This window comes from Cetorhinus maximus, chromosome 12 (genome assembly GCF_964194155.1).
Source record: "Cetorhinus maximus chromosome 12, sCetMax3.hap1.1, whole genome shotgun sequence".
Lineage (NCBI taxonomy): Eukaryota > Metazoa > Chordata > Chondrichthyes > Lamniformes > Cetorhinidae > Cetorhinus > Cetorhinus maximus.
This window is the reverse complement of record NC_135890.1, coordinates 56,039,473-56,058,239: the sequence shown is the minus strand read 5'-3', so window position 1 is coordinate 56,058,239 and position 18,767 is coordinate 56,039,473. Positions and strand designations below refer to the sequence as shown.

The 18,767-nt window shown below is 45.0% G+C and overlaps 1 protein-coding gene across 4 annotated transcripts in view; it reads left to right on the top strand.

The window, feature by feature from the left end:
* Nucleotides 1-236: 236 nt before the first annotated feature.
* LOC144687075 (lamin tail domain-containing protein 1-like) overlaps nucleotides 237-18,767 on the top strand; it is a 34,429-nt gene continuing 15,898 nt past the window's right edge. For 2 of the 4 annotated variants that reach the window (XM_078552838.1, XM_078552837.1), the window contains exons 1-6: nucleotides 237-842; nucleotides 4,623-4,809; nucleotides 5,342-5,461; nucleotides 10,256-10,449; nucleotides 14,123-14,292; nucleotides 15,765-15,856. In XM_078552838.1, coding sequence (XP_078408964.1) covers nucleotides 541-842; nucleotides 4,623-4,809; nucleotides 5,342-5,461; nucleotides 10,256-10,449; nucleotides 14,123-14,292; nucleotides 15,765-15,856 — 1,065 coding nt within the window. In that variant the 5' untranslated portion in view covers nucleotides 237-540. The remainder of the gene's footprint in view (nucleotides 843-4,622; nucleotides 4,810-5,341; nucleotides 5,462-10,255; nucleotides 10,450-14,122; nucleotides 14,293-15,764; nucleotides 15,857-18,767) is intronic. The other 2 variants (XM_078552839.1, XM_078552840.1) reach the window with 2 other exon arrangements.

The window sequence follows — 18,767 nt, the reverse complement described above, 5'->3', positions numbered from 1 at the left end:
TTATATATTTCAGGGTCCATAATAAAAAAGCAGTTGTTGTATTGCCACATCAGCTTGAGTGTTTATCAGGACACAACAGAGTACTCTTTCACTTTTTAATGGTATTTCCTGTTTCATTTCTTGATCTCCCTCTGCTGCACCACCCCCCCCATCCAAAAATATGATCCGCTCATTGGTACTGTCCAGTACTAAGATGGGGTATTAGAACGGTCCGCAAGGAGGGACTGGGCGGTCCTTTTCGCCAATCCCTTTCTACACAAACACAGCTGACCTCCACCTTACAGATTCGCACAGCACCCACACATCCAAGGGCAGGAAAGCAGTGGGGATGGTGGCTGCAGATCTGTGCCGCATCACTCATCTCTATACATGTACATACTGCTTTGTCCCATCACACCTGCCTAAATTTTAGGAATTTCTGATGTGTGTGGAGGGCGGGGAAAGCTCTATGATTGACCCCCTTTCATCTGTCTACTGAACCTGTTCACAGCCTCTTTATATGGCTGCTATTTCTCTAAAGAGGGCTTTGTTTATAACCTTATGTTCACCTGTGACCACAGTCATGTACAAAAGGAAAACACAGGCAGCTGTATAGGACGTGAGGCTGTTGGGAGCACCTACAATGACATCTCTTCTTCTACAGCGATGGAAAGTTACAATGGTGAGCCAAAGAGGTTTTGCCCAAAGCCTCCAACCCATTCCCTAAACAACTGCAAAACTGGCCAAGGCAGAGTCTATTTCAACACCCTGATTCAAGACCTGAACAGGAACAGTGCCACCAACAGTCTCCCCGTATGCAAGCCACTCATGGGCGAGTGTGACCGCAACACACCTACCGCCAGGTAACCAAGATATGTTCTATAATCAGAAGTCGAGTTAGCTCACTCTTTTATATTAAACCTTAACCTTTTTTATATTGTAAGGTGATGAGGAAGGTAGAACAATGTTCATTGTACTGTCCTATGGTATGGATTTGCAGGGCTATTTAACATTTAAATATTAATTCTGAGGATGTGAGCATTATGGGCATGTATTGTCCATTCCCTATGACCTTGAGAGATGGTGTGTGTGGTTTAACACAGCCACACTACTTCAAAGGGCAGCTAAGGGTCAGTCATGTTGCTGTGGGACTGCAGTCACATCCAGGCCAGACTGAGATAAGATGGCAGGCTTCCCTCCCTGAAGGACATTACTGAACCAGTTGGGTTTTTATGACAATCAACAACTTCATGGTCACTTTTACTGAGACCAGATTTTTAATTTTATTTTTCAAAAAGTTGTACTTAGATTCTTATGGCGGCCATGGTGGGATTATGAACTCTTCCTCTCTGGATTACTACTACACTACTGTACTCTTACTAGTTACTAGCTGATTAGAGAGACTAGAGAAGCTGGGATTGTTCTCCTAGTAGCAAGTAGGATTTAATAAAGATGTTGAAAATGATGAAGGGCATTGATAGCATTAATAGAGAGAAATGGGCCCGGATTTTTCATTCGGCATGCAGGGGTGGGCCCAACACGCTGGCAAGTAAAATGATGGACGATAACGTCGGGCGTGCATCCCGACATCATCGCGCTGTCTCGTGATGTTTCGTTCGGCAGGCAGGCACTGGAGTCGGCTGCGCGCCCGCTGATATTTAAAAGGCCAATTAAGGCCATTAAGGAACTAATGAAGGTCAACTTTACACTGCCCATTCAACCTTATGGTTGGCGGACAGACAAAAAGGCCAAGCGGCCTTACGTTTTTTAGGTAACCTCATCCACGAGCGGGATGAGGCTTCCTAAAGCTTTTATGAGTTAAATTTAAAAAATTTATGAAATATAAAAACATGTCCCATCTCATTTATACCATTTATTTATTTATTTATTTCAAAAGCGCTTCAATCTCCCTGAGCCAGCTCCGTGCCTCAGGGAGTTTGAAGCGCTCTTTTGCGCGCATGCATGAAAGAGCGCTGGCCCTGAGTCTCCCTCCTCCCCCCCCCCTACCCTCACAGGTAGTGCTCTACCGCTCGCTTCTCACGCTGGGCGGGCCTTAATTGGCCTGCCCATGTGAAATGGCGGCGCGGAGCTGATCTGAGACCACCCCCGCCCGCTCCCACCGAGCCTGCCCGATGCGGGAAAAATTCAGGCCATGGTTTCCATCGACAAGAGGACTGAGTATGAAAGGGCACAGATTTAAAATAACTCGCAAAAATACCAGGGTTGGGGGGGTGGTGTGGCTTTGTGGGGGGCTTGATGGTGCTGGCCAACCAAGGGGAATTTTTTTTTATGCTGCAAATTGTTGTTAATTGAATGCGCTGCTTGAAAGGCAATCGGAACTTTCAAAAGGGAATTGGAGAAATACTTTAAAAGGGAAACATTTGCAGGGTTATGGGGAAAGAGCAAGGGAGTGAAATTAATTGAATCAGCCTTTCAAAGGGCCAGCATGAGCATGATGGGCCAAATGACCTCCTTCTGTTCCGTGCTGTAAGATTTATTGAAAAATGTGGTAGAGTATGAAGGGATTACACTACAAAGGGAGAGCTGATTATAAATTACAATTGTAAAGCATTGATAGGTATAGAGTATTCTTGGTTGTATAGAGTTGATTCAGTAGGTAGATGTGGAGCAGGTTTGTCACAGCTGATTTGGTCAGTCTGCCGGTATATTGTATAGGCTGATGCCTGAGCGATGTGCCTGTTTCTTCAGCGTTCAAGTACAACCTGCCTTTGCTTCCCCCTCTGGTCACCGTGGTGACTGGAGTCTCTGCCGTTAGCAACAGGGTTGCCAACTTCCTGGGTTAGCCTGGAGTCTTGAGGAGTTAAAGATTAATTTCCAGGACACTGCTATTACCAACCTGAGGCAAAAAATCATAGGGGTATTAAAGTAATCGGTTGTGATTTTAAAAAATATTTGCATTTATTAGTTATAATAATATTGGAGAAGGATAAATAATGTTTGTTTAACTGGGTGGAGAAGTTGGATGTGATTAAAATTTCCAGGAATAAGTCCAAACAGAGTTGGCAACCCTGATGAGCATCCAGTGTTGAATGGCCAGGAGATATCTTCCGATGGCAACAAGCCGCCCTGTAAAAAATGTGACACTTAAAGGTATCTGAAAGTTTGTCATAATCTATCTGTACAAGGCTAGTGTGGGCAACTAAGCCCATTACACTTGTGAACTAGAGATCAGAGATATTTAAATATTAAAACTGGCAACTCCCAGCTGCTGAAAGAGCTCAGTCCCAAAGACACTTATCATGAGGGTCTTATAAACTAACCCACACAATGCGAAACTGATGAGGTCAGATCAGCCACCCATTTTACACCACTTGCCATTCAAAATCAACGGAGATTAAAATCAGGCAGCTGTAAAATGGGTGTCTGATGTCTGATGCCAACCTGAACAGCCTCCTATATTCTCATTCTATATCGAATACCTCTAAATTCTAAAATTCACCCACCCCGGTAGAGCTTGTGATCACTGTCTTCACTATAGGTTTTTAAAAATTTTTTCATGGGGTGTGGGTGTCGCTGGCAAGGCCAGCATTTGTTGCCCATCCCTCATTGCCCTTGAGAAAGGGGTGGTCATCTGCCTTCTTGAACTGCTGCAGTCCATCTGGTATCTGTAGCATTTTGGTACAACTGAGTTAAGCCATTTCAAAGGCAGTTAAGAGTCAACCACATTGCTGTGGGTCTGGAGTCACATGTAGGCCAGACCAGGTAAGGATGGCAGATTTCCTTAAAGGACAATAGTGAATCAGATGGATTTTTACAACAAAAAATTATAGTTTCATGGAACCATTACTAAGACTTTTATTAAGTAATTGAATTTAAATTCCATCAGCTACCATGGTGGGATTTGAACCTGTATCTCCAGAGTTTTAGCCTGGGCCTTGGGATTAGTGACACTACGACTACACCACCATCAGTGGGCTCAATCTTTATTTGTTGCTGTGGCCAGGAGTTGAAAGTAGCCCCACGTGCTGGAATGCCGGTTTCCACACTCCATCCGCCCCCCCCCGCCATTGCCTGGGCCATTTTTGCAGAAGCAGCATTGGGTGGCTGGGAGGTAGGTGATTAAAGATGCTAATAGCCCATTAGGGTCAATTAACAGTCCAGCACGGAGACCAGTTTAGCTGCCTGAAGGCAGTCTCCTGCCAACAAAACCGGTAGTGGAGGGTCTAGCACTCCAGGCAGGCGCAGAGGCCTCCCTGCCTGCCTGGGTGCAGCAACAGCTGCAGGTCACCCTTATAGAGCCCCTAGCCTCCCCCACCAACAGCGAGGGCCTGGATGCAAACGCCATTTTTAATTTAAACTTTTTTTTAAAATTGGAGAGAGGGCACCTCCATTTTGAAGCACCCTCTCTCCCATTTACCTGCCATGGCATCCTGCTGCTCCTTTCAAGCTGAAAAGTCTTCTGATTGGCCCTCCAGTTTCAAGAGCCCACCCACTGTCCTTAACTGGATGGCGAGTCTGCCCTTTGGCCATTAATTGACCGCCCTGAGGAAAATCACAATGAGTGACTACTTCCCCACACAGTGCCGGATCTAACCCCCATCTCAGCCTGACGGCAGGGCTCAGAAGCCCACAGTTTTCAATTTAATGGAAAAGTGAGAACAAACACTCTTTCTTTGTTCCAGCACATTGGGGAACATGAAAATAATCGAAGTTGCTTCAAACGGCCACTATGTTCGACTCTTGAATATTTCACTTGACACGGAAGAAGACATTGGAAACTATGTTCTGCAGCAGAATATTGGTGGCCACCCTGTAACAATGTACCGTTTCCCACCCAGGACACGGGTGAACGCAGGATCTGGTGTAACGGTAAGAAAAGATGCACCACGGTCTCCGTGCATAATGTTTAACCCCAGCCCATGTACTAAATTCCACTCCAAGTTACATACCACCCTGACTTGGACATAAATTGCCGTTATTGCATCACCTTGTTCAATTTACCACCCTCGTCCACCCCTCCCCCACCCCCCGACCCTCCCCCTCCCTCACCCCCCCACCACCACTCCCACCCCCGCAATCCCCACCACGCAACCCTTCCACTCAGTCTGGTTTAAATTAATACTTTTGCCAGGAATACAGCTGGGTCACTACCAATTGATCCAATTCTTCTTGGGCCAAAGTGGCACAAAGAAGGCCTTGGAACTGCCTGACTTAAAGCACTGCGAGAATACCTTCACCACAGGAATGGCAGTGGTTCAAGGAGAAGGGCTCAGCACCAGCACACGGCAACCAGAGGTGGGCAAAAAGTGCCAGCCTTCATGGCAATGCCCACATCCTGGGCATATTTATTTTTAAGTTTCCGCAATTCAGACACTAACACAGTTTAAATCGTTACATTTAGGTTTGGGCAGCTGGAGCAAAAGTCCCTCATAATCCTCCAAAAGACTTCCTACTGAGGGAAAGTAATAAATTTGGAACTGGTCCTGAATGTACAACAATCTTGTGTAAGCCCAATGGACAGGTAGGAACTTTTGATTTTATATTGAATAATTCAAGTGTCAGTGGCTGGCCTTACATAGAAGCATAGGAAGTTTCTACTGAAGGAGGCCATTCAGCCCATTATGTCCGTGTTAGCCAAAAAAGAGCTATCCAGCTTCACCCAGCTTTTCAGGGTCCGTAGCCCTGTAGGTTATGTACCTCAAGGCATGTCCAAGTATTTTGAAATGCCTCTGGGTTTCTGCCTCGACCGTCTTTCCAGGCAGAGAGTTCCAGACCCCCCAACACCCTCCGGGTGAAAAGGTTTCTCACCTTCCCTCTAATCTTTCTGCCCATTACGTTAAATCTAGGTCACCGGCTTATTGACTTTGCTTATTAATACGGCTGGCTGTTTCATAGGGCAGAGTTTTATGTTCCATGGGTGGGCGTGTACCTGACCCGATTGGGTGTAAAATCATACGCGATGACATCGGGTGAGCGTCTCGACGCCATCCCGCACTCGTGCGATATTTCAGTTGGTGGGCGTGAGCTAGAGTCGGCAGTGCGCCCGCCAACAATTAAGAGGCCTATTAAGGCCATTAATGTATTAATTAACCTGGATTTTTCGCTGCCCATCCAATGTTACAGTTGGCGGGTGGGCGAATCGGCCAGGCGGCCTTTGGATTTTTGAGGAAACCCCATCCAAGGGCGGGATGAGGTTTCTGATATTAATTATAAAAAATGAAAATGTTTGGGCAGAATTTTTATAATCTAAATGTTTAGGTGAGTGAGTCCGATGTGTGGACATTTTTTTTCTGTAAAATCTTTATTTGATGGGTTTTCAATTCTTCAGCTCCCTGGGGCAGCTGTCTGCCTTCAGGGAGCTTTTATTGCGCGCTCCCACGCGCCTGCGCTGACGTCATCGCCTGCCCTCCTCCCGCCCACACCCCGGCAGTGCTGAGCTTTCAGCGTGCCTTTCACGCTGTTAATTGGCCAGCCAGTGTGAAATCGCAGGTGAGGGCCGTTCACAGTGGGCGGGCCGTTTCCTGGGCCCGCCCACCGCATCTACCCGATGAACCCAAAATCCTCACTTGTCCTTTCCCATAGAGCCCTGCAAATCTTTTCATTCAGATGTTAATCCAACTCTTTTGGAAAGTTTCTGGTGAAGCTGATTCCACTGTGCATCGAAGCAGGGCATTCCAGGTTTTAACAACTCACGTTGTAAAAACATTTCCCGCATCTTGCCTTAGGTTATTTCGTCAATAATCTTGGGCTGGATTTTATTGGGCGCCGCAGTCCCCACCTCCCCTGACTAAAACATCGGGGGGAGACCACCCCCCAACCCTGCCAGCTGCCCTGCAGCAATTTAACAGTGGGAGCAGCGTTAGTGGCTGTAAAGCTAGATGTCCACCTCTTCCTCGGGAGGAATACTCACCATTGAGAGCTGCGGCCAATCAGGTCGGCCAACAGCTTCACAGTCCTAGCAGCGCAAGCCAGGAGCTCAGATAAGTGGGTGCGGGATTCTTGGCAAGGAGGTGGGGGAATGTAGGGGACTGGGTTCAAGATGTAAGAGGGGAGGGTTTAAGGGGGTGGGGGAAGACCTAGGAGTGGGGGTGCCTCCGAAGCGACCAGGGGACCGGCGAGGGAGGTCTGTTCCACCTTCTCCCCCCCCTGCCACCCGTCACCAGCCATGGGGTGTGGGCATACACTCACCGTGGCTAAAATAGTGGTGGAGGCGGGATGAGGTCCTTAACTGACCATTAATTGGCAACTTGCGGGCCTCATTAGGCCCAGGGGTGAGCAGGCTGCACGATGCCTCTCCCGCTCCCCATAAAATTTCAGAAAGGTTGGGAGGGGCAGGGGGGCTGCTGCAGTTTGGCAGCGGGAAGGCCACCTACTAGATTTTACATGTCCCACCTTCAAACTTGCTGGTGCGTGATTGCAAAATTTAGCCCACTGTGTGATTTCTGCACACCTTGGGTTCAGGAACAATGAGGTCAATTAGTAGTGTCCTTATTGTTACCCTGGCAATGGTCACTCATTTATTACAGACTGAGGGACAAATCTAGTGTCTCCTAGTGTCTATATACCTGAGAATCACATTGGGTAGTGTGTATATCCACTAAAATCTAGGCCAGGATTTTACTGCCCCGCTGCAGTGTGTCTCCCCCCCGGGGGATGCAACGAGCCATTAAAACTTCCATTCAGTTCGGCAGGACCGTAATATCCCACCAGACGGGAGGGGCCGTAAAATCCCGGCTAGTATATACAGCACAGAAACAGGCCATTCAGCCCAACTACTCTGTGTTGGTGTTTATGTTCCACACAAGTTTCCCTCCATTCCACCTACCTTGTCAGCATATCTTTCTATCCCCTTTTCCCTCCTGTACTCAGCTAGCTTACTTTCAAAAGCATATAAGCTATTTGCCTCAACCAGTTTCTACAGTAATAAGTTCTCACATTCTAACCACTCTTCTGAGTAATTAAAACATCTCTTTATTTCTCTATTGGATTTATTAGTAACTGTCTTGAATTTATGGCCCCTAGTTTTGGATTCTCCCACAAGTGGAAAAATTATCTTCACATTTACCTTGTCAACACATTCATAATTTTAACAGCCTCTAGGTTTTCTCTTTTCTAAAGTAAAAAACCCCAGCCAGTTCAACCTTTTCCAATAGCTGTAATCTCTCAGCTCTGATAAAATCCTAGGAAATCTTTTTTTACATTTTCTCCAGTGCTTTGATGGCCTTTTAATTGTATAGAATCATGAACTATGCTGCCTTACCAGCTCCCAGACAAGCTCAATATAATTCCACTCATTTTGAATTCTATACATACTCCTCAAAATAAATCCCGGTGTTTTGTTCGCTGTTTTAATTGGGTTGCTGGGTGAGATGTTGTTTTAATGATTTATTCACCGCTCTTCCTAAATCCCTTTGCTCTTCGACACCAGTCACATTTTTAATTTCTAAAGTGTCGGTGATGTTTCTGTTTCTCATTCCCAGTTGCATCACCTCACATTTAACCATTTGCCACTTAACAGCTCAGTCTGCAAGTTCTCTAAAGTCTCCTTGTAATATGTAGCATTCTTCCTCAGTGTTGAACATAGCAGCAGGAGTAGGCCATTCAGCCTTCCAGCCTGCTGCACCAGTCAATTAGACCATGGCTGATCATCTGCTGCAATGCTACATCCCTGCACTATCCCCATATCCTTCGATGTCATTAGTATCCAGAAATCTGTCGATTACTGTAGTGAACATGCTCAAAGACTGAGCTTCCACAGCCCTCTGGGATAGAGAATTCCAGAGATTCACCAACTTCTGAGTGAAGAAATTCCTCCTCATCTCAGTCTTAATTGGTCTGCCCCTCATTCTGAGACTGTGTCCCCTGGTTCTAGACTCAGCAGCCGGGGAAAACATCCTATCCACATCTACCCTGTCACACCCTGTACGAATCTTGTAAGTTTTAATGAGGTCACCTCTCATTCTTCAAACTATATTCCCCACCCCACCCACTAGTTTGGTATCATCTGCAAAGTTGTGTTGAGTTACTTGTTCCTACGTCCAAATCATTGACGTACATTATGAATAATAGTGGTCCCAGCACTGGGCATTGTGCAACAACATCCCTTTCTACTTCCAATCTGGTTAACTATTCTTGATCTCTACTCCCCACATTGTATTTTTGAGTCAGTTTGCTACCCATTCAGCTATTTGTTCTCTGGCTCCATGTGCCGTAACCTTTGGCATGAGTCTGCCCCATGGTAACTTATCAAAGGCTTTTTTGAAAATCCAAGTATATGATATCAACCACGAAAACTTTTTCTATTCATTCCGTTACCTCTTTGAAAAATTCTATCAGGTTAATTAAGCATGACGTGTTTTTTCAAATTTGATACTATTTTTAATTGTATTTTCTGTGCCCAGACACTCTTCTATCACTTAATTTAATTTAGATTCCAGTCTCCTTCGGATCACTGATGCTAATCCCTATGATTCCCAGATTTTGTTCTCTCTCTTTTTGTATTTAGGAACAATATTAGCTGTCCACCAGCCCTATACACTATTTTGGAGAACTTAAATATAATATACATGTATATATATATATATTATATAGATATGTGTATGGGTGTGTGCGCGCGCTCCTGATTGCCATCCAATGGTTAGTGGTGGAACTGCAGTTGGTGCATTTCCGGAAAGGAGGAATGTTTTCCTATGGTTCCCGTAGCAACATCATCGCCAAAAACAGGAAGATCTTCCTCGGGTTGGTTCCAGTGAAATTGTAGTTGTATTTTCAAAGATCTGGAGTGTGATTTTACTAGAAGTACCAGTCAGAGGAAATCTTCTCACATTTCTTTACACTGTCTCTGCACACAGCAGCAAACGAGAATCATTGCTCTGGCCCCCACCCTGGTCAACTCCCACCCCCACCAGCGATTGGTCCTGAGAATCAAATAGCCCGTAAAACACCTTTGTCCAGACTGATTAACAAAAAGAATAACTTGCTTAAGTAAAACTCATATGGCAAACTGTGGGCCATGGAATTATACCCCACCCAGCAAGAAGAACAGGGTGGAGAATTGAAAGAAAAGCATGTTCTGCCCATACATTCTTTCAATGAAGAAACACATGTGTTGCAATTTCTCTGGAGAGCTTTGATGGCAATGAATTCTATTGATGTTGGATTGATATGTTGTGGTGGAGCGTGTCACTGGGCCTCAGCAAATGTCAATCCTCTGATATGGGCACTTGCCAAGCTAGGCTATTTTGGATCACATATTGAATGCTTTCTAATCGAGAACATGCCAGTCACCTTTTGCTTGCTTGTGGTCTTCTTTTAGGCTGTTGCTTGGTTCACTCCCGCTCCTGGGAACTCAAAGTTAAAGAACCCGTGTAGAGATGGAGAACAGTTCACAGGCTATGACCATTCGCTCTCAGCAACCAATGATTGTCAACCTAATTTTCAACTAGACAAGGGAAAGGGAGAGACTTTTGCAAACATATACCACTTTTCGCCAGCAGCCTTACCTATGACGTAGGTATATGGGGTAATGAACATGGTGCTTTATTTACCTGGGGCAACACCAGTAATGTTTAGAAAGGTGTCTCTGAGATTAGCAGCTGAAATTCATGATACTGCAATTTCTGGACAGTTACTCAGACACAACTCAATAAAAACTAGAGGGCAGGTACACGGAGCAATCAAAATGCAAATAGAATGGTAACCTTTATCAGAAAGTCGTTGTGCTTCATTTGTACAGAGCCTTGGTCAGGCCTCACCTGGAGTACTGTGTACAGTTTTAGACACAGAATCACAGAATTGTTATGGTGTAGAAGGAGGCCATTCGGCCCATCATGTTTGCACCAGCTCTCTGAGCATTTTAACTTAGTGCCAATTTCCTGCCTTTTCCCCATAACCCTGCACATTGTTTCAATTTAAATAATCATTAAATACACCTCAGACCTTGGAGGGAGTGCAGCAGAGGTTCACTAGAATGTTATTGGGACTTAAATCATGGGGACAGGTTGTATAAACTTGGCCTATATTCTCCTGAGTATGGTAGATTGAGGGCTGGTGGTGTTTAAAATGTTAAAGGGATTTGTAGCGTAGATACAGCAAAGCTATTCTCACTTACCTGGGAATTGAGAATGAGGGGGCCAAGATTTTAAAATAGAGTCAGGCCTTTCAAAAGCGACTCAAAAAGCGTTTGTCCACGTGATACAGTGTGGAAATCCAAAACTTCCTCCTCCAAAAGGAAGAGGATGCTTGGGAGTTGAATTTCCATTGACTACGGTGGCACGACTGGAGAATTGATAACGGGAAACAGGGAAATGGCAGATCATTTAAACCAACATTTTGCATCAGCCTTCACGGTGGAGGACACTATAAACATCCCAAAGCAAGGAGCTAATGGGAGGAACAAAGTATTTGACAAATTAATGGGATTAAAGGCAGACAAATCACCAGGACCTGATGACCTGCATCCAAGGGTTTTAAAGGAAGTGGCTGCAGAGGTAGTGGATGCATTGGTCGAAATATTCCAGAGCTCACTGGATTCCGGGAGGTTCCCAGCAGATTGGAAAACCGCTAATGTGACACCCCTGTTCAAGATGGGAGGGAGGCATAAAGCAGGAAACTATAGGCCAGTCAGCCTAACATCTGTAGTTGGGAAAATGCTAGAGTCCATTGTTAAGGAAGAAATAGCAGGACATTTAGAAAAGCTTAACGCAATCAAACAGAGTCAACATGGTTTTGTGAAAGGGAAATCATGTTTGACAAATTTTCTGGAGTTCTTTGAAGATATAACAAGCAGAGTTGATAAAGGGGAACCGGTAGATGTCGTGTATTTGGATTTCCAGAAGACATTCAATAAGGTGCCACATAAAAGGTTATTGCACAACATAGGAGCTTACGGTATTGGGGGTAACGTATTAGCATGGATTGAGGATTGGTTAATACACAGAAGACAGAGAGTCGGGATTAATGGGTCTTTTTCAGGTTGGAAAGACGTAACTAGTGGAGTGCCACAAGGATCAGTCCTAGGGTCTCAATTATTTACTATCTATATTAATGACTTGGAGGAGGGGGCAGAGTGTAGTGTATCCAAATTTGCTGATGATACAAAAATAGGTGGGAGGGCATGTTGTGATGAGGACATAAGGAATCTGCAATGGGATATAGACAGGTTGAGTGAGTGGGTGAAAACTTGGCAGATGGAGTTTAATGTAGGAAAGTGTGAGGTCATGCACTTTGGTAGGAAGAATCAAAAGGCAGACTAATATTTAAATGGAGAGAGACTCCAAAAAAAGTGCAGCACAGAGGGATCTGAGTGTTCTTGTGCATGAGACATAAAAAGTTAGCATGCAGGTGCAGCAAATAATTAAGAAGGCAAGTGGAATTTTGACCTGTATTGCTAGGGGATTGGAGTTTAAAAATAGGGAATTCTTGTTACAACTTTACTGGGCGTTGGTGAGGCCGCACCTGGAGCACTGTGTACAGTTTTGGTCCCCGTATTTAAGAAAGGATATACTGGCATTGGATGCAGTTCAAAAGAGATTCACTAGGCTGATTCCTGGGATGAAGGGGTTGACTTATCAAGAATGGCTAAACAGGTTCGGCCTTTATACATTAGAATTTAGAAGAATGAGGGGTGATCTTATTGAAACATACAAGATTCTGAGTGGGCTTGACAGGGTAGATGTTGAGAAGATGTTTCCACTAGTGGGGGAATCTCGAACTAGGGGACCTAGGTACAAAATAAGGGGACACTCATTTCAAACTGAGATGGGAAGGAATTTATTTTCTCAGTGGGTCGTGAATGTCTGGAATTCTCTACCCCAGAGAGTTGTGGAGGCTAGATCACCGAAAGTATTTAAAGAGGAGGTAGATAAATTTTTGAAATATCGTGGAGTTGAGGGCTATGATGACTGGCACGAAAGCGGAGATGAGGCCTGGGGCAGATCAGCCATGATCTTATTGAATGGCGGGGCAGGCCTGAGGGGCCGAATGGCCTACTCCTCCTGTTTCTTATGTTCTTATGTTTCCTATCTCATAGCCTTTAAAAAAATTATCACTCACTAAAGGAGCATATACTACACTACACAAACGCTGCCGTGAAAGGAGAGGGAACATCTTGGAGCAGAGTTTAAAAACTTTATGTACCCTACTGGGCACAAAGCAGAATCAGCTTCATGGCATGAACAGAAGTCTTAAAAAGCAATGTGCACTGTTTCTGTTACTCAGTGGTACCAGAGTGGTTGTTGACCAGAGCTGGATTATAGAGGCCTGATACTGGAGTTGAAGGATGAGGAATGAGGCAGTTTGCTTTCTGGTGTTGGCATGTCATGAATTCTCCCGTGACACCCCCAAGGCCCCGCACCAGCTCCCCCCACCGCACCAAATAATTTCATTATAGAGAAAGAGCAGATTCTCCCAAATGTATTATTTTTACATTCTTTTTACAATCTACTAATTTTGGTACCTTCACCAGTTGGCACAAATGTTTCACTACTCCAGTCTGAATACATTTTTGTGTTAAAGCCAAATAAAAGACTTGCATTTATATAGTTAATTTCACAATACCATTCCGATGTGCCTCACAGTCAACAAAGTACTTTTGAAATGTAGCCACTGTTGTAATGTAGGAAATGTGGCAGCCAATTTGCGCACAGTGCAAACTCCCACAAACAACAGTTATAATCTGTTTTAGTGATGTTGGTTGATGGACAAATATTGTCCAAAACAGTGCCATGGAATCTTTTATGTCCACCCAAGAGGGCAGTTGAGGCCTCAGTTTAATATCTCATCGAAAAGATGGCACCTTTGGCAGTGCAGTACTCCCTCAGTTCTGGACTGGAGTGTCAGCCTAGATTATGTGCTCAAGTTGCAGGAGTGAGACTTGAATCCACAACCTTCTGACTAAAAGAAAGAGTGCTAGCACTGAGGCATGGCTGACGTGCCTTCAATTATTTCCTAGCATCAGATTGCATTGGAACATTGTTAGAGTTCTATAAATTGCCTTCCCATCAAATAGAGTGGGAAGAACAGAGATAAGAATTGTAAAGTGAACTGAAAATTAAGCATATGTCTCTTGCCATTGACAATTGATCATGATTAGAATAACTTGTGCATTTAGAAAGTATGTAGCCAGCTTGCCTTGTCTTGCTTTAGACTGTCCACTGTTCCTAAAACATTTTTGCTTTTGCAGAGAGAAGTCTCCCTCCTTAAATCTCCCTGCCCGATGTCCTTGGGGTCAGAGTACAGCTTCTCCTACCCACCCGGATTTCAGCTTGCCCCGGACACTGTCCTTGGGTAATGCTGGTGGCAGCCAGTGCAGGGACTCTCGCTCACAGTCTGCTCGGCCCGACCCTCTCCCAGGTGAGGTAAAAATCAAGTACGTCTACGCAAAGAACAACAATGCAGAAAAATGTCTAGAGAGTTACCGAATGCAGTGAATATTCCCAGTCCTACGCATCCCTCATGTTCCAATGTATTTCTTCCCCCAAAGTGGTATTTGGACACCATCAAAAGATTCTTTCTAGAAAAGACAAGTTAAAAATAATTTGCGACACCGTGTTTAGCGCACTGCCTTTTCAGCGCAACCTATCTGTATTTAAATGCAGCCCACATTGATGGAATTGATGCCTCTCCTCCCTCTCAGCTGGAAAGGTCCCTGTTATAAAGAAGATTCGAGGCTGGATTTTTCCACAGGCTTTGGGACTCTGACACTGGGACCAACTGGAAGTCCCAAGCCCGCACTTGCTGGAAGCGTGTTCCACCTTGCAATCTTCCTGAAGGCAGCCTCCTAATTGGCCACCTCCTTGTTCGCCGTCCTGTGAAGGTCAATGGGCTGCAGGACCAATCAGAGGACAGGGGTGAGCATTGCTGAGGCTAGTGTGGGACCGCGAGGGGGTCTCAATGTGGAGGCACCCTTGGCGGTGTTCATGAAATGAAAAACTGAGGAGGATTGAATCCGGTAAGGACCCTTGGTGCGGAGGAGAAACCCCTCAGGAGGAATTGTTCGGGCCGTGGGTGCCACCTTTCATGCCCGTGACCCCGTCATTGGAGCATTGGAGCCTCTGGTTCTGAAGATTCCCCTGCTTGCTGCAGGTAGGTCATTGAGACAGTGACCTCCACATGTAGTGGCAGGGTCAGGGGGGTCCCCAGTAGGATTTGATCTTCCAGCATTAGCCTGCGAATTCATCCCCAAAAATCCTGCAAGCACTTCCTGTGTTTTCTCTGTATTGAGCTCCAAATGTTAAAAAAAAGGTTTCACCATTCGTTTTTGTAATCATTACATCTTTTGGGTCATCCAATATGTCATATATTGGCTTTGGAGAGGGTGCAGCACAGATTCACCTGAGCTAAAATGACTAAATTATTATGGTAGTTACATAAACTAGGCTTGTAGTCCCTTGAGCATAGAGACGTTCGAGACGTTTAAGATAATTAAAGGGTTTGATAGAGTAGATAAAAATAAATTATTTCCTCTGGTGGGGTGGGGGTCTAGAACAAGGGGGAAAAGCCATAACATTAGAGCCATTCAGGGGTAATGTTGGGACGTACTTCACACAAACAGTGGTGGAAACCTGGAACTCTCTGTTGAAGCTGGGGATCAATTGAAATTTCAAAATTGAGATTGATAGATTTTTTTTAGGGAAAAATATCAAGAAATATGGACCAAGGTAGGTAAATAGATTTAAGGTATAGATCAGTCATGATCATATTGATGGTGGAACAAACTCGAGGGGCTGAATGGCCTCCTCCTGTTTCTGAATTCCTTCCTACTTCTGCACGTTTCAGCAACATCTCATTATAATCTTTCGTGTTCTTCCCATTCGTTCTTACAGGTAACCTAAACTCTGGATTGAACACTTTAAGCCAGTGCAGAAAAAACTCTTCCAGCAAAAATGACAAAAAATCATCAACATGCTCTATAGCAGTAAGCAATTCTCTAAATTACTAACTCTTGACAAAGGGGAAGGTATTTTTGACATGAAGCCATGAGACAGTTTGACATTAAACCATTTGACTATCACCTTACCAAAATTTATATTCTTCCTCATTTATCAGCCTCTATGCATAGCCATAGAACCTGCTCCCACTCAGAGATAATTGTCTAGGACTCCACTGTTTAAGAAATCTGCCTCCTGGTGGCTAAGGTGATCTTCTCCCACACTACAAGAGTAGGCAACTAAATATGGAAAAGATATTTGAACAAAGTTTTCTTTGTCACTGTTAGAAAACCAGCCAGACCTTTCCTTTAGGTCATTGGAATCAGGCTTCTGCTTTTGAATTCATGTCAAGTTGCCATGACACCGAAGCTTCCTGCATTTCAATCTGATACTTGCTCCAGATTCAGTTCAAGGGTCCAAAGCCACCAGTTCCTTTGTTGGGTGAAGGTGTGGCTGAAAGGTTGTTGATTCTTCTTGGCAAAGAGAAGGCTTCAGAAGCATCTTCTCCTTCCAGGACAAAGAATCAAGTATTAGCAGGTAGCATTCAAAAGGCCACACTCTCAAAGGTGGGCCAGCCAAGGACTGGCTGACATCGATAAGGAGATGGCATAGAGCATCTCAAGGTCCTTTGTTTCCTTCCCCAGCATTGGTCTCACTTTGGGCCAAACTTTGTGTTCAACCTTTAACCTGGTATTGGCCAATGTCAGTCCAGGTCAAGTGACCAGAACATCCAGGTTAGGATCTGGAACTCACCCGTCCCATCCTCAGGCACTGCCAAAGCCAATTATCTTCACTATGGAACAAGTGACAAGCCAGGTTGACACTAACACCAAGCTCCAACAAGATGTGGTCCAAACCCATATTCTTCACGCACAATTTGATGGCGGGACTATTATCCCATGCTGATATGCTGATAGGGTCGTTCTCAAGATTAACACTGTTTGTGATCCTCCTTTCCTTTGCCTTTACCAGAATGATACAGGAGCTAAAAAGGTTAATTTATGAATAACAGTTGCATCTTATATTCTCATGAGTACAGAAGGGTTTAAGATGATTAAAGAATTTTATAGGGTAGATAGAGGAAAACTGGCTGCATTTTTATCAGCAAGGCAGACGGCTGGCAAAATGGCATGGGGAGGCATTGAGGGTGTGCCAATACCTCTCTGCCGTCATGCCTTTTTGCCACTGGAGGAAAAGGTGGCAGATGGCTGCCTGCCTGCAGCAGACCTCACTTAGCTGCCTTCAAGGGCTTCAAGGACCAACAATGCTCCCTCATCCTCCAGGTGTAACTCCAGCAGTGACCATCGCTAGCAGTGGCGCTGCTGAGCTGCCAGCCCTCTGGAGGCGGGGGGAAGTCCAGAACAAGGCGGCATAACTTTAAAATTAGAGCCAGACCATTCAGGAGTGTTGTCAGGAAACACTTCTTCTCACAAGGGATAGTGGAAATCTGGAACTCTCGCCTTCAAGAAGCTGTTGAGGATGAGATCGATAAAAATTTAAACACTGAGATTTATAGATTTTATTGGATGAGGGTGTTAAGGTTTATGAATTCAAAGCAGGCAAATGGAAGATACAGATCAACCATCACCTAAATGTCAGAGCTGACTCGAGAGATTGAATGGCCTTCTCCTATTCCTATGTTCTTATTCATTTTGCGTTATAGTTTCATTATTTGAACATGGACCAAAACTTTTTGGGAAGAAAGAATTGCAACTCTAGCACTGATTCGTTGTCTGCCCCACCCCCACTTCCTTCAATATTGCCCCACCCCCACTCTCTTTGATATTGCCCCACCCCCACTCCCTTCAATATTGCCCCACCCCCACTCCCTTTGATATTGCCCCACCCCCACTCCCTTCAATATTGCCCCACCCCCACTCCCTTTGATATTAACCCACCCCCACTCCCTTCAATATTGCTCCACCCTTCACTCCCTTTGATATTGCCCCATCCCCAATTCCATACTGTCCCACCCCCACTCTGGTCAATATTGCCCCACCCTCACTTCCTTCAACACTGTCCCACCCCCACTCACCACAATATTGCCCCACTCCCACAACCTTCAATACTCCCCCACCCCTACACCCTTCAATATTGGCCCACCCCAATATCCTTCAATACTGCCCCACCCCCACTGGGAAGGTGGTAGTGTAGTGGTATTGTCACTGACTGGTATCCTAGAGATCCAGTGTAATGCTCTGGGGACCTGTGCTTGAATCCCACCACAGCAAATGGTGAAATTTGAATTTGATAATAAGTCTGATAATGACTATGAAACCATTGCTGCTTGTTGTAAAACCCCATCTGGTTCACAAATGCCCTTGAGGAAGGAAATCTGCTGTCCTTACTGGTCTGGCCTACATATGACTCCAGACCCACAACAATGTGGTTGACTCTTAAATGCCCTCTGCACAAGGGCAATTAGGGATGGGCAATAAATGCTGGCCTAGTCAGTGATGCCCACATCCCATGAATGAATATAAAAAAAAACTCTCATCAATATTGCCCCATGCCTCACTCCCTTCAATACTCCCCCACCTACCCACCACACCCTTCATGGCCCACCCCAACTCTCTTCAACCCTGCCCCACCCACTGGGACTGTAAGATCAATGAATTTACCCTGCTGGCCCTAGGTCCTAGTATTTCACATGAACAACTGACCTTTCCACAGTTGATCAATGCTTTATAATAATCACCAGGTATCGCTCTTTGCACATTAACCAATAGTTGACAACAATAAACTACTTTGGGGTAACAATTCCGGGGCAATGGAAGGGCAGAGAGTAAGCGGATACATTGGTCAGACAGAATAGAATTGTGGTGGACTTTCATTCTCCATTTTCTTTAAATTTTGTCCCAAATTGTGGTCAGTGAGTTGGAGGGGTTGGGTTGATGT